The sequence below is a fragment of the Antedon bifida genome, chromosome 8 (assembly GCF_963402885.1).
Source record: "Antedon bifida chromosome 8, ecAntBifi1.1, whole genome shotgun sequence".
Lineage (NCBI taxonomy): Eukaryota > Metazoa > Echinodermata > Crinoidea > Comatulida > Antedonidae > Antedon > Antedon bifida.
The window spans coordinates 2531561-2547633 of NC_136233.1; the positions used below are offsets into that span (position 1 = coordinate 2531561).

At 31.8% G+C, this 16073-nt stretch overlaps 1 protein-coding gene across 3 annotated transcripts in view; it reads left to right on the plus strand.

Moving 5' to 3' along the window:
- Window positions 1-15776, plus strand: part of LOC144849632 (septin-7-like) — a 34579-nt gene extending 18803 nt beyond the window's left edge. For 2 of the 3 annotated variants that reach the window (XM_078706608.1, XM_078706606.1), the window contains exons 4-13: window positions 2813-2913; window positions 3457-3591; window positions 3914-4031; window positions 5423-5518; window positions 6221-6271; window positions 8966-9062; window positions 10151-10313; window positions 10522-10669; window positions 11055-11197; window positions 11759-15776. In XM_078706608.1, the coding sequence (XP_078562734.1) occupies window positions 2813-2913; window positions 3457-3591; window positions 3914-4031; window positions 5423-5518; window positions 6221-6271; window positions 8966-9062; window positions 10151-10313; window positions 10522-10669; window positions 11055-11197; window positions 11759-11807 (1101 nt within the window). In that variant the 3' untranslated portion in view covers window positions 11808-15776. The remainder of the gene's footprint in view (window positions 1-2812; window positions 2914-3456; window positions 3592-3913; window positions 4032-5422; window positions 5519-6220; window positions 6272-8965; window positions 9063-10150; window positions 10314-10521; window positions 10670-11054; window positions 11198-11758) is intronic. The other variant, XM_078706607.1, reaches the window with a different exon arrangement.
- Window positions 15777-16073: the final 297 nt, after the last annotated feature.

Genomic DNA, 16073 nt, shown 5'->3' on the forward strand with positions numbered 1-16073 from the left:
CATTGAGGAACCAACTTATCATAAGATCCCTTTTGTTACCGTACACCGGGACACGCCATGCTCTCCAATTATTAAATTGAATGATAATGAATAATAATCTTATTAATTTTACGCTCTGAATCTTCTCTTAATTGAAGTACATGAGGTTAATCTACAGGATAGATGGGATAGGTAAAGACCTAACTAAAATGTACTCGTACTACTACTAGTCTACTACTACTAGTAAGTTCATTTTCAGGGACCTTCTCAGATATTCAAGTTTTCAGTGAATTTTATCACATTGATAATATAACTGTACAATGTAGATATAATATTATTTGATCATTTCCTTTTATTGTCTATTTACAAAAGAAATGGGATTATAATATTAATTATATTTGAATAGTTATCTGAGCCATTTTTAATTTGTTGAACTTCATTTTAATAAGTATTTTAAGGTTTTAATCTATATGCCACGCCCATGAAAACTCTAACAATAAATAAACTTTATTTCTTTACTCAAAACAATTTTGTGATCACTTTACCAGAAAGATCAAATTGTATATTATTTTAATGTTTTAATCTATATGCCACGCCCATGAAAACCCTAACAATAAAGTTTTGTAATTTAATATCGACTTTATTTCTTAATCAAAACGAATTTGTGATCACTTTACTAAAGACCAGAAAGATCAAATTGTATTATTACAAATTTACTGATTTATAAAAAGAGAAAATGATGATACAATTGTTTTGATCTAACATCTTAATTATGGTAATAACAGTTACCAAGTATTCTTTTATTGTATTGGCTTAAAGAAAATCTGAATTAAGTAGGCAGATGGCGTAGGTCGTACGAGTTAAGTAGCTGACATTGGAAGTACGTACTTATTCATAACAATGCCTACAGTGCTAACATCTAGATATTTTTTATCTAGGATCTTTTAATTATTATTATTAAATATATATTGTATCTACAGTATTACTGTGTATGATATGTAAAACATATAAATATACTGTATATTTAAAGATCCATTGTAAAAATAATGCATGTGTATAATAATAATATATATAATAATATATATAATAATATAATGTATATTACATTTAAAAACATTAAACCAGGTCATTCCTTAGTCTTAAATGTACGTTTTGTGGTAAATTATGATAAAAAGAGAGAAAAAACCTAAGTAGCTCGTGTTGAATGTCCTCTCGTGCGGTCTTACAGTAGACCTAGCCTAGCTAGTCTTAGTTTTGTAGGCCTATCATTCAGGCCTAGCTGCTGCATTTTAAAATTGTCTTTCTGTTTTTGCCAAATTTCTAATAAAAAGGTCCAAAACAATGAGATGCACCACAGTGCTAGAAGAGAAATGACCAAAATATTTTATGTTATTATTAAAGCTTAGTTCGCACTAGGACGCAACAGAAGGACGTAAATCCAAATAATTTGACCAATCATGAGTTGTTTATGGATGATCCGTCGAGTTTTGATCGATGATTGTGCTCACGTCCGTGCGTTGCGTCTTTTTGTGAACCTACTGTAGTTTAAGAAATAAGAGAGAAAACTTAGCAAAGAAAATTCTTTGTTAAAGAAAGGTTAATGGCATAAAAGTACTCTAGTATTATACATAATTTGATCTACATAAACCTACTCAACTGTTCAGAAGGCTCTAACCTAATCACACCAAGGGAACATTAATTCATCATTTGATACTAAGATGTCATTATGCATTACATAAAGTAGAATTATCAACATGGATAGGATAAGCTAACCTTGATAAATGCCAAAGAATGATTTACAGTACTGTTAGTCTGCACTACATGTTATATTTTATACATTTAATACACTGTGTAACATTCCAACCAGTTTTTCCTCCAGCCGGGTTATTGATTATCCTACTATTTTTTCACTGCTTTCTGTTCTTATTTTACATCAGAGTAGAGTACATTTGGAGCACAAAGGCCAATTTACACAGCCGAGTGGTAACGGTAATAAAAATATATAATCTATGTTATGCCTTATGACTATTTACACCCAACGCGGTGGGGACTGGCGTTTCTGCCCAGGATAGATATAGCTTCTACATGGGACAAGCTATGCAATTTTCCACTTTAAGTTACCACTCGTCTTTATGAATTGGCGTTAAAACTTGTCTTTTGTGGAGTGAATAATAATGTTTTTAAGACATTTTACATACAGAGATTCCAAAATATTGATGAAAGCAGTTTTAAGAAAATTGATTTACAGAGTGCATTGGCCTCTTTCTTAGTAGATCAATGGAACGGTTCTCAACATAAGTGCTAAAAATATTGAATAGTACATTATGAATACTTAACGAGATGTGAATACTAATTACTTAATTACTCGGAGCATGGAATAAATCTAATTATTACTCCATGCTCCGAGTAAGCATAAATAATGTGAATTTTCTTTCAATAGCAGCTTCTTTATTAATTGCGACACAATTTTGATTGTAGTAAGATTTTACAGAACTTTCATCATCCCAATAGGAGAATGTTGTTTTGAATTTATTTAACAATGTTCATATCTTCAATATTTCATAAAGAAGAATTCAGTTATTCTATTTATCTTTATTTTGTACATCTTCATGATTATTCAATAACAATAAAAAATGTTAATCATGACTTTCCTCTCATTTTTTAAAGTTTATTATGCAAATATAATCAGTGCATATTGATATTAATTTTTATAGTATTTATTAGTAATTTAAAGATATAAATACATTTCAAATTAGAATGACTATTATATTATATTCAATGTTTTGTGTGATTAATGTTTACAATAATCTATTATTTCTTTGTTAAATTGTAGGTTGAGACATCAAATGTTATTCTCAAAGAAAACGGAGTACAACTACGACTAACAATTGTAGACACCCCAGGGTTTGGTGACCAAGTGGACAATAGTAATTGGTACAGTCACTTATTATAAACATTGCGGTCAAGTGGTCAGCACACTTGACTATCATACAGAAAGACCTGGCTTTAATTTCCATAAAGGAAATATCTCCCAGTCCAGTTTAAATGAGTACCTGGGTGAAATATCAGGGAAGATAAGGCGGCGTGGAAAGGAAATGGCCACCCTACCCATCGTTATGAATATTCATATTAATTGTATCAAATTATGATTAGAAAATATGAATATTTATGATTTATAGAGTTGTATAAATATTGATTGTTTATGCAAATGTTTTATGATTTATTTATTGTGATGAATACGGTATTCATGATTTATTGATTAATTATGCAAATGTTTTATGATTTTTCATAGTGATGATATATTAATATTCATGATTTATTGATTAATTATGTAAATGTTTTATGATTTATTTATAGTGATGATATAAATATTCATGATTTATTGATTAATTATGCAAATGTTTTATGATTTATTCATAGTGATGATATATGAATATTCATGATTTCTGTAATGATTTATTTATGATGTATTTTCAGCTGGCAACCAATTATTGATCACATTGATAATAAATTTGAAGAATATTTGAATGCCGAGTCACAAGTTAGTAGAAAAAGCATTCCAGACAAGCGGGTACATTCTTGTCTGTACTTTATTGCGCCATCAGGCCATGGGTAAGTTGACCTTTGACCCCTGTTATAGAAAATATGAGGGAGGGTGGGTGGTTCGAGGGTTGTTTTATAGTACAAAGCGGTTGATAAATCTGGCTATACCTTAAGCTCTGTCTACACTATAAAACTAGTTCGACAAAAAGAGTTTGATGTGCCTAAATATGGTAGTGATATTCCCAAATATGGTAGTGATATGACATCATCATGTCCACTTTTTTGAACACATAATTTGATAGTGTAGACAGAGCTTTGGAAAAGCATTGAACCCAAATGTGATTTGCGTCAGACTGCAGCCCAAACATAACTTGTCATTTATCATTTATAGGTTGAAGGCATTGGATGTGGAGTTTATGAAACGATTACATGATAAAGTAAATATCATTCCGCTGATAGCTAAAGCTGACACACTGACTGCTGAAGAATGTAGGGATTTCAAGAAACAGGTAAATTGATGCTGTTTGGTTTTGGCGAGTATTTTGCTAATACTACTGTTCTAATGAAATGATTGTACTGTGGTTTTGGTGGACAGAGTTGACCCAGCCATCCACCAACAGGCAAAAGTTCTTCTTCCATTTAGGAGCATACTTCATAGTTTAAGGCTATTGCTCCATTGGCTATAGCTGTTGCAATTCCCCCCCCCCCCCCCTTTTTTTTCTTTTTTTTGCATACGGCGTGCAGTGCATATAAAACTAAACAACGGTTTATTTCAAGCCAGCTTTGTTTTTATTTAATATTTTATGACATGAATAGTCACCTCTCAAATACTAGACACCTTTGGGCTGGCCAAATATGTCTTGTTTTCAAGAAATTCTTTGTTTTTATATGGTAAAAAATACTTTAGGTGTCCAGTTTCAGAAAGGGTCTTTCACACCTTTTCCGGTACGGCGCCGGCAAATCGAATGTCAATGTTTCATTTTCAAGTGGCTACACGCATATCGTTTGGTACATAGCTGCATGGAGCGTTGTGAAACGAAACATTGATGTTCGATTTGATTTGTCAGACCGGAACCGTGCCAGAACAGGTGTGAATGACCCTTTAGGAGAGTCGACTAAGATATAAGCCGTCACTTGTTACTTGCCATGGAAAACGAAAGCAATGTATAAAATATGTCGTTTGAATACCAAACAATGTTATATACATCGTCCAACACTAGTGAACTGTCATATACAAGATTGTGATGATATATCACTATGGTGATTTGTAGTAAACGTCACAGCAGGTGTGCTGGTATGCTAGTGATAACACAGTCATTGAGTGATGGCCTAGCTTGGTACAGGAAGACTGCTTTAAGCTGTTTTATGTCTGTCAATTAATACTGACTGCTTGTGTTGTTGGTATGCTAATGATAAGTCTAGGCTTAGGTTAGCAGGTAAGCTAGAGAGCACTGTCACATGTCAATAAACAGAGGCTGTTTGTGTTGACATGCCAGTGATAATACTACACATCTCAATGCTATTCAATGCAAGAATTTTTGGATCAATTAACATCTGTTATTGATAGGAAAATGGTTGACATGCTCTGTCTACACTATCAAACTTTATGTGACAAACAAATGTGATGTGCCCATATATGGACATGATGATGTCATATCACTACCATATTTAAACATATCACTATCATATTTGGGCACATCACACTTTTTTTGTCAAACTAGTTTGATAGTGTAGACAGAGCTTAATGATGATGTTTGAGGACATGTCTAGGAACAACACTCTCTCATTCATTATCTAAATATTTTATAGAGTCGGAAATATTATTAGATACTTTCTACCAAATATAATTGATATTAACAAAATTTAAGTTTAAATGTTCATTGTTATTTTATCTTTACAGATTATGAAAGAAATTGAAGAAAATAAGATAAAAATCTACGAATTCCCAGAAATGCCAGAAGATGAAGACGACTCAAAAGACAACAAAGTATTGAAGGTAATGTTGATACACCTGGTAACGCCCCACCCGGTAATGCCCCACCTGGTAACGCTCCACCTGGTGTATTGTCCCACCTGGTAACGTCCCTCCTGGTGTAATACCACATCTGGTAGTACCACACCCTACTGTAACATACCTGGTAATACGACTCTCCTGTGTGTACAGTAGATATTCATTAGTCCACCATTTTGAATAATGCATTGTGGGCTTCAATTTTAAATTGAACTTTGAACCATACATTTTAAGGACCCCTTTTTATATCCATTCTTTTCTAATAACAAAAATAAATTGTACATGCTATTCTATTTAAAAATGTTAAATAAATTATTTTGACACATATGAAGACTAAAATATTGAAAATCAAAGAAAATCTTGTAGGTAGAAAAATTAACTTATTTTGGAAAGCTACAACTTCTCTGTTCATGAATATTTAACCCACAATGCATCAAACTAGTGGAATCTATTGTATTACACCGTTATTAATGAATGAATGCAATTATTGCCTGAAAATGTACTACAAAAATAGTCTGCTCAGCTGTTAGAACAATGGTCACAACCCCCTCTGGCAGATAAACGCATGGCACATTTTATGATAGTTATTTAAAGATATGAAATATTATAGATATTAATTATTGAAATGAGTTAATATTGCTCTTTCTTTTACCTCCTACTCCTCCTCATTGCATCTTCTTTTATCAGAGGAGAAATATGTTGCAGAGAGATCAAGAAAAGGCTAGTGTGAATGTAAAGGTATAAAATATAACTACCGCATTCATCTATCAGATTCACCAATGCTTTATATATATACACATCATAGTAGTGTCGCTCTCTGAGTAACAAACTCCCCTTTAACATTGCGGAGAAAAACTCCGGAATTTACACGCACATGAGGACGCACACCATACAAAACGCAGGTGTGGGCGTCATGTTTGTCAAATTTGTTGTCAATTTATAAAATATTTTGATGACTTTTTGAAACTTTTCTCAGAGACGATACAACTTGTAATCATTTTACTAGCTGCATGTCTGACTGTGTCCCTTGTGTTATATCACTGTTAGTATTTAATTGTTTGATGTTGTGTCATTCTCTTCTTGTTGTTATTTCCGTATCATAAACAATGTATTGTGTGTGTTTTGAATTGGAAGTTAAATATTACACCTGTAAAGTGTAATATAATTCATGTTTGAAATCACAATGTTTTGCATATTAATAAATATTCATTAGGTAGGCCTTATACCTTAATGCATATTCATTTGATGTACTGTATGCCTCATGCATATTCATTGGATGTATGCCTTCATGCATATTCATTGGATGTATGCCTCATGCATATTCATTGGATGTATGCCTCATGCATATTCATTATGTATGCCTTATACATATTCATTATATATGCCTTATACATATTCATTATGGATGTCTTTAAAAATTCATTATGTATAATGACACTTGTGCCTTTAATGAATATTCGTTATCAATGCCTTAATGAATATTTATGATTTATGTTCTTTAATGAATATTTATGCCTTAAATGAATATTCATTATAAATGCCTTAATGAATATTTATGATTTCTGTTCTTTGGCTTTCTCATCTTCATTAATCTTCGTATTCTGTGATTGCAAACTGCATTGCTTATTGGTGGTATATTGCTATTGCTTAAACAAATGTTCTGTTCTAAAACTCTGTCCACACTATCAAACTAGTTTGACAAAAAAAAGTGTGATGTGCACAAATATGGTAGTAATATGTCACATAGTTTGATAGTCTGATGTGCCCAATTATGGTGGTGATATTCCCAAATAATGGCAGTGATATGTCATCATCATGTCCATATATGGGCACATCACATTTTTTTGTCACATAGTTTGAAAGTGTAAACAGAGCTTAATATCTACTGTATGAATGTGTGGTATTATATAGATTATTCATTAAACATTTGTAATTGGTGGTGGTGTTTATGTATCAATAACCCATTGAGCTAGTAACCTGAAAAATTAAATTATTTTAAATAGACTTTTTGTTGCTGTGATGATGTGCAATTTTTTTTAAATAATTTGGATTATAGAAAACAGTGCTGTGTTGATTTAATCATTCATATTTAATCTTTAAATTGGTTCCTTTTATTCCTATTTTAAAATATATAGCATATTAAATAAATTGTTAACTTATATTAAAAAATACACAAAATGTACAATTTGTAGTTGATAAAACATATATTCAGCATTTTGCCTGTTATTGATCCTTGGCTAAAAATAGATAATGACTCACATTAAGATCTCCGTAAAGGTGAATTGATAGATTTAACAGCCTTAGGGAGAAGAAGCCCTGGTTAAAGGTTACAACGTTTAAGTCATTGTGGGCGGACATGCGGGAAGTGTGCAAGCCGTTGAATAGGAAATAGAATTGTACCATAGGCTATCTTGTAGGTTGAATAACCTAATAAGGAGTAACCAGGCAATATGTATTAATTCATAATATATAAGAATAATAATTTATTTGAACATACACTTTTGTAACAGTGGCACACTTCGATATGAAGATGCGTTCTACAATCAAAATTTACTAAATCCACAGTACAATGCTAACTATAAAATGTGTAGTATTTTTATATAACATATAAGATGGTACTATAAATTAATTTGTTCATAGTATAGTATAATAATAATCTATTATTATAATATGCATGTATTAAAATCCAAAGGCAAAAAATTGATAATGCTGTGGGTTTCAGCGACTGGATCTCTAGTATTTACTATAACCAGACAATAGGTATTAATTATAATATATAGTATTTTTAAATTAATGTACATATAAATTAGTGCATAGTAATAGTAAAATAAATGTATTTTTATTATACTATACAAATACATGTATTGAAATCCAAAGGCAAAGAACATCTCCAAATAAAATAAGCAAAAAGAATCAAAACGGTAAAGTAAAACAGCCAGAAAGAAGTGCTTATAGAGAGCACTATTCCGTCGTGAGGGTTATTAAATGAAGGCACTCAGAAAACTGAATGTAGAAATTGCAGTCAGGCTAAAGCTTAAGAAATATATACAGTTTGGTAGCCAATGTCTTCTGCATTTAGCTTACATAATTCATCATGCTATTAGACATTACTGTTGCGATCAACTCATATATAAATATTATAATTTAATAAATATTAATATATTCCACGAAGCAATGAAGCATCAGCAAGTTATTAATTTAGTTGATAGTTAAATATTCATATAGTATGTACAGTACTATAATATTCAGTGAGACAATAGGCTTGTTATCCAAAATGTCTTGTTTTCTCAATGTAATTTAAATAATGGGGAAAAATTTGTTAAATTTCTGATTCTGACATTTCTAGTGTTTTGAGAGTTTCTGGTTTTTGAAGGAGTATTTTTATTGATAAATTTTAATAAAGTTACACCATATTAAATTTTTTTATTTTAGGACAGGGTACCATTTGCGGTTGTTGGTAGTAACTCAGTTTTGGAGGTTAATGGTAAACGAGTACGAGGAAGACAATATCCATGGGGCGTAGCAGAAGGTAGGAAAATGATGAAGTAATACCCCTTTTACACCGCTGAGCTTATAACAAACCCGGTTCGTGTCCGGATAAATTTCCATTTCACACCTGATTCATTAACCCGGGAATGACACGGGTTTCGTGTATTTACACTGCAAAATACCAACCCGTGTAAATGTTCTAGATCATTCGAAATATTGCCCTCTCACGCACGAAGAGAGACCCTAGTAACGGTCTGCTCATTATACCTCCTACAATTTTGTATTATGGCAATACACACAAAAATTGAGTCTACTCGCGAAGAATAATATCTTGAAATAAAAATGAATAATAAATAACCATAAGTTTTATTTAATAAATAAGCAAATAAACAAAATCAATCTTATCTTAATTCTATGTAAATTAAATACTATAGTGAGCGAGGATAGTAAACAAACGGGTAAAGATACGCTGAGCGTTTTACACCGCAAACACGGGTTCATCCCGGGTGCGTCCCGGGTTGACTTGACGCTGAATACATTCCGCATTTACCCGGGTGGTTCAGCGACCCGGGTAACTTTTTATGTCGTTTACACCGCCTACATTTCCGCATTTTTGCGTCCCGGGTACGACTCGGGTTATACAATTCCGGATCAACTCCGCATTTTTACTGCCGGTGTAAAAGGGGTATTATACAATCAGTGTCATGGTTGTAGTTAATATCACAATAGAGAATTAGTTTCATAATATATTTACTATACCAATTCCAAATTAAAAAACAAAACAAAATCAAAAAGATGTGATGTGCCCATATATGGACATGATGATGTCATATCACTACCATATTTAAGCATATCAATACCATATTTGGGCACATCACACTTTTTTTTGTCAAACTAGTTTGATAGTGTAGACAGAGCTTAATATACAGGATTTGAACCCATGATATTAACAGGCAAGCATCGATATACCAAGGTGCTCAAATATAATGCAAGAAAAATGTGAACACTACCATGTAAATTTTACATTTAAGCTCTGTGTAATCATTTAATATTTAGACGTTTTTTTACAAGAAATTTATTACTTGCATGTCAAAAACTTAATTTGTAATATTTTTTTATCATTTTCAGTTGAAAATTTAGAACACTGTGACTTCATTACACTTCGAAATATGCTCATCAGAACACACATGCAAGACCTGAAAGACGTGACGAATAACGTTCATTACGAAAACTACAGGTGTCGCAAACTTACCGCTATCACCGCGGGTGAAGGCCGCAAAGTGTCGTCAAAGTAAGAGTCAAATGCTATATTTTTAATACATAGTTTTTTTCATCTGTAATTTGTATTTGATAAATGATTTTGTATAGAGTTTTATAATTATTTTTATACATAGTATAGTTCATAGGTGCTCATAGTGCTCAGAGGAAAAGGGGATTTTAGGGAGGAAACGGATGTTTTTAAATAAAAATTAAATTTATAAATGAATGTTTAATTTCAGGGTAGCAAGCAAGAATCCCTTATCACAGTTCCAAGATGAAAAGAAGGAACATGATCTGAAAATGAAGAAAATGGAAGCAGAGATGGAACAAGTATTTGAGATGAAAGTAATGGAAAAGAAAAAGAAATTAAAAGATTCAGAAGCAGATGTAAGTGTATTATATCTGAGGACTTGCCCAAAATGTGTGAACTTGCTTGGTGGGCTAGTAATAAAACATATCTAAATCAAATGGTGATGTCTGTGTATTCTATCCGAGTGCTTGCCCTAAATGTGTGTCTTCAGTTAACTTGCCCGATGGGCTAGTGATTTTTACAATTTTTTATTTCATCCGCATCCAACAGCGAGTAACTTCTCAATTACAGGATGGATAAACTATTTAATAATTTAATTAAATAAATCTAATTTTTTTATTCTATCTGAAGGCTTGTCCAAAATGTGCAGTCTGGAGTGATGGGATGGATAAACTATTTAATAAATTTAATTAAATAAATCAAATGATGATAGCTAATTTTTAATTAACTTTTGTTTTTTAGTTGAGACGACGAGATGAACAAATGAGGAAGAGTTTAGAGCAACAACAACGAGAATTAGAAGAAAAGAGAAAACAGTTTGAGAAAGACAAGGCTGTATTTGACGAGTCAGTCCGTCTGTCGGGATCGAGGATGCTTAACAATAAGTAAGTTTTTAAATATTAATATGATACAACATCATTGTCGTCATTATCTTCATAATTTTCCCCATAACCACTAAAACAAAGCTTTCTCATCATCATCATCAAAAATGTGATGTGACCATATATGGACATGATGATGTCATATCACTACTATATTTGGGCATATTACTACCAAATTTGGGCACATCACACTTTTGTTGTCAAACTAGTTTGATAGTGTAGACAGAGCTTTACTGCTCAGTTCCCACTTGGAGGCAATGCAAGGATGTAACTAAACCGCAAGTAATTCGACCAATCACAATGTGATGGATCACCCAAACCGTTTGTGATTGGTCATCCCACTTGCGTAACGCTTACTTTCTTGCGTTGCGATTACGTTTTGCATTGCGCTTAATCCTTGTGTTAAGTCCAAGTGTAAACCACACTAAAGAAAATGTCATTATCATCATTATACAATAATAGAAAATAAAAAACAAAGCCATTTACGTAATTAAGGAATATGTACAGGATTAAAGATACAAAATAATAAAAATGAACTATAATTTTCTTTGTTATTTTTAACAGGAGTATGGGTGATAAGAAATCTAAGGACAAAAAGAAGACTTTATTTTAAGCCATCCTCATCTCTTGCAAAATGAATTTCCCTTCAAATATGGAACTGTGTACCTTTCTCCAACATTGTATATAATATTGAGTCAAATCCTGTATGTTTAGAGGATGAAAAGAAGATGCCATTGCGACCTCAGTGAGGAGCCACAGATTCTGAGCGGGAAGAGGAGTATATCTGGTCGTTGGACAGATACGCACATCATTTACGATTGTGCTATCACTTACGCTGTAGAGGCCAGCAATAGAAACTTTACACAACACCACGCGGAAGAAAACGAAGCAACCGGGCGTAAAAAATGTCTACGCAAGCTAACAAACAAATCTGTATTGTGATGGCTTGTCGTGGCTACCTCCACAACCTCCATTTCAGAATTTGGTGCAGTCTATCAAGTTATCACAACATGGACTTGTTTGTGAGCATGCACAGATGATCATACTGCTTTGTTGGTTCATCATACAGTAGAACTCCTATTAAGGGGACACTTTCAGGACCAACAAAGTGTCCACTTAAGAAGGGAATTCTCTAAGGGATTCCTTAGACATAGGGATTTCCCCTGAATAAGGACTTCCCTGAATAGGGACTTCCCTGAGTAGGGATTTCCCCCGAATATGGGATTTCCCCCGAATATGGGATTTCCCCCAAATATGGGTTTATGTAGTGTTAATACATATATTGTCCCATGTTTGTTTCACACAAGTGTCCCCTTAATAGAGGTTCTACTGTACTTGGTATTGTGAATTAAAGAAGTTATATATACGGGATAAAATTTCTGAGTATATTTCTACCACTTAATGTATTTGTATACATCCAAATATTTTGTCATTTTGTGTATGGTTTTTGAGTAGACTATTGTAGACCATATATTTTATAACAGTAGTTTGCGACCTTCAGTGATTACTTTATCAAATTTATCCTTAAATTTTTCTTGTAATTTACCCATTCTGTTAATATTTGACTTCTCAGACAAAATGCTGTATTGGTAATAAGCCCATGCCATCATTTTTTCATATCAATTTTAAATATGGGTATATTTACATGCACCCTCTTTTTTCCAAGGTACTAAACATCAAAAATTCTTCAACGATTTTTTTTAGCACTTTACGATATTTTATAGAAAAGAAATTTAGCAAATTTTATGTTTGTATTTCGGTAAAACTTTAAACATGTCTTCTACTCTGCTAGTGAACGGAATACAGTATTTATTAATAATTACACATGTTAAAATTTAATGTCAGCAAACAATAATGATAGTGCATACAATAAAACAAATATATTTGAAATGTCCTGACTTAAGCTCACTTATATCAAACTTTATGCGAGAAAAAATGTGATGTGCCCATATATGGACATGATGATGTCATAATCACTACCATATTTAAGCATATAACACTTTTTTTGTCAAACTAGTTTGATAGTGTAGACAGAGCTTTATGTTGATAATATTGTAGAAATTGTCTGGATCTTGAATCTATTTGTATTGTAACTATAAGGTTTTATTATTATACCCATATTATTGGTAAGCTTGTTTTTATATATAAGATAGAAAAAAAAAACGTAATAAATATTAATAATGTGGAAATCATATTGCACAGGTTATGGGAATACAATATTACAAACATCTTATTATTTTTGTGGTCATTTTTTCTAACCCCCCCCCCCCCCCATATTTTAATGGAATATGTGTTTAGATTATAATCCATGGCATGTATATGCCTTTCACATTGCATTAAAGCTCTGTCTACACTATCAAACATTATGTGACAAAAAAATGTGATGCGCCCATATATGGACACGATGATGTCATATCACTACCATATTTAGGCACATCACACTTTTTTTGTCAAACTAGTTTGATAGTGTAGACAAAGCTTTACACACACCGGATCAGCACTGGTGTTTGTATGGTGTGTGCTCTGAAAGTTGATTAAGATGTCTTTTTTACAATGTCTTTATTATGAATAATTAAATTTGCTTTTGTGAACGTTCAACCGTCTGATAGTACTGTATACAAAAATCAGTTAATGCTTGGTTCTCACTAGAGACGGAACACAACGATGTAACGCAACGTAAGGAATTTGACCAATCACAAGCGATGGATTTATTCGACCGTCTCTTATCATTGATCAACTCGTTTGCGGCTACGTCCTTGCATTGCGTCCTAGTGGGAACCAGGCTTAATAAAGCATGTAAAATATAAGCCCCAATTTCTTGCTCTTTATTATTTTATAGCCAAATATATTAAAATACTTAGTCCTTATTTTTGTATGATTGTTATATAACTTAGTTTTTTCAACCTTATATAATCATTTTTTGTAAAGTAGTAACTGTATAATTGTTATGTATTAAAATGCATTTCTGTTCTCTAATATCTAATCATTTAATTTGTGTATTATATTTAGATGTTTTATGTACTGCCATTATGTCGGAGTAGGCCTATAAATGAAACTTTTTTTTTTCTTAGCTCAAATGTAGTTCCAGATTTAACACCATTTTAAAACTGTAACTGTATTATTTAATAAGAAAATCTATTTAAAGTTGCCATTTGTAATTCCAAATTTCTATAACTCTTAATTTATTTATTGATTATTTGAACAACATAATAAGTGGTATAAATATGATATATAGTGTAGTGGTAGCACATGTACACACAGGTCAAAGGTCAAGTTCTCATTATAAATATGTCGTTGCAAGCATGATGCAAAAACATATTTAATAATAATAATTATTAATAACGACGATATCATTACTGTAGTTTATGTGATTTATATAGTGTGTGGGTGTGTGTGTTTGAGAGGAATATGCGTGTGTGTTTTTATAAATGCGAGTTGAATACATATTTGATACATATACAGTATATGACTAGTGTGTTGAGGGTGGGTGTACGTTGATGGTGCAGATACTGATCAAACAAAACGTCTTGGCTTCCCATACATTTTTTGCCATTTATTAAAAGCAGTAGTGTCATATTTTTTTTAAGTAAAAAAAGTAAGCTGCTTGTAAGAAAAAACATAGCATGTATAGCATTTTTTTTTGTTACGGGCACGATAGAGAATTTTCCCAGGCAATTTATTTAAATATTCTTATTGCCATCAAGATTTTAGGTTTTGCAACACCCCTCCCCCCGTTTCCCTTGTGAAAGCTACTAGTGATGATATGACCATCTTCCAACTTATTAACTTTTTAAGTTAATTAATAATTATAGTTTAAATTATTGTATATCTAAATAATAATTTATTATAGGCCTGTCATCGTTTTATATATTGTTTATGCAAAGCCGATTTCTTATATTTTGGAGCGAAAAGAATTTAAAATTTTACTATACAATTACCGTAGTACATTTTTGTTTTTTTATACAAAATTGATGCGTGTCCAATTCCACATAAATACTGTGCATAAGATTGTAATAACCAATGATATACTAAGATAAAAGTAAACTTATTTCTAACTATATGTTTATATAAAAAATTATGTGTTATGGATTACTGTAATGACTTTTTTTGGTTGCTGGGAGTGGCTTCAGAGAAAGCAACGGAGCGAAACGCACATGCTCACACAAACCAATCTGTTGTGATAGCTTCTGCAACAATGCAAAATTGGTTTGTAATGTAGTTGTTTGTTACACTCTGTTGCTGGTACTGTATCTTTATTGTGGCAACTGTTAAAAAATTGTAATCATCAGAATTTTTGTGAGAAGGCTAAATCTGATTATCCTTCTAAAATTAATAATCCTCTACTTTTGTATTATAAATTTGCTTTTTAATATTTTTTAAAAGTTATTTTTCTCTTGAGTTGCTATCTAAAGCTGATTGTAAAGTATGCTAGAGTCTTGTATGTTAATGTAGTTAATATACGCCATGTTGCTCATTAAATTAATACTATAGGATTAGGATTAAACAATCCATTGCTTTGTGTCACTTTCATTTGTTTTGGTAATATGGTGCGGTGTTTGCACCCATAGATAAAAAGTACAAGGCTTTTTACGGTTATAACCCAGTTATTTCTTGATAACTCTTTAATGCTGGTTTACTAAAAACGCACATATGTGCATTTGTCAACTTTTTTGGTGGAAAAAAAAGGGTTAAAATTTGAATATTTCCCAAAATAAAATTCATCCTCTAACTTTTTCACAAATACTCAGAAGAGTGTGTGTTAATAATACATACAATTATCTTTCAACAGTAGCAGTAATAGTAAATACATAAATTAACCATGGAGGTATGAAATCACAAACAAACTAAACACAAACTATCTAAAAAAAGTGGAGAATTT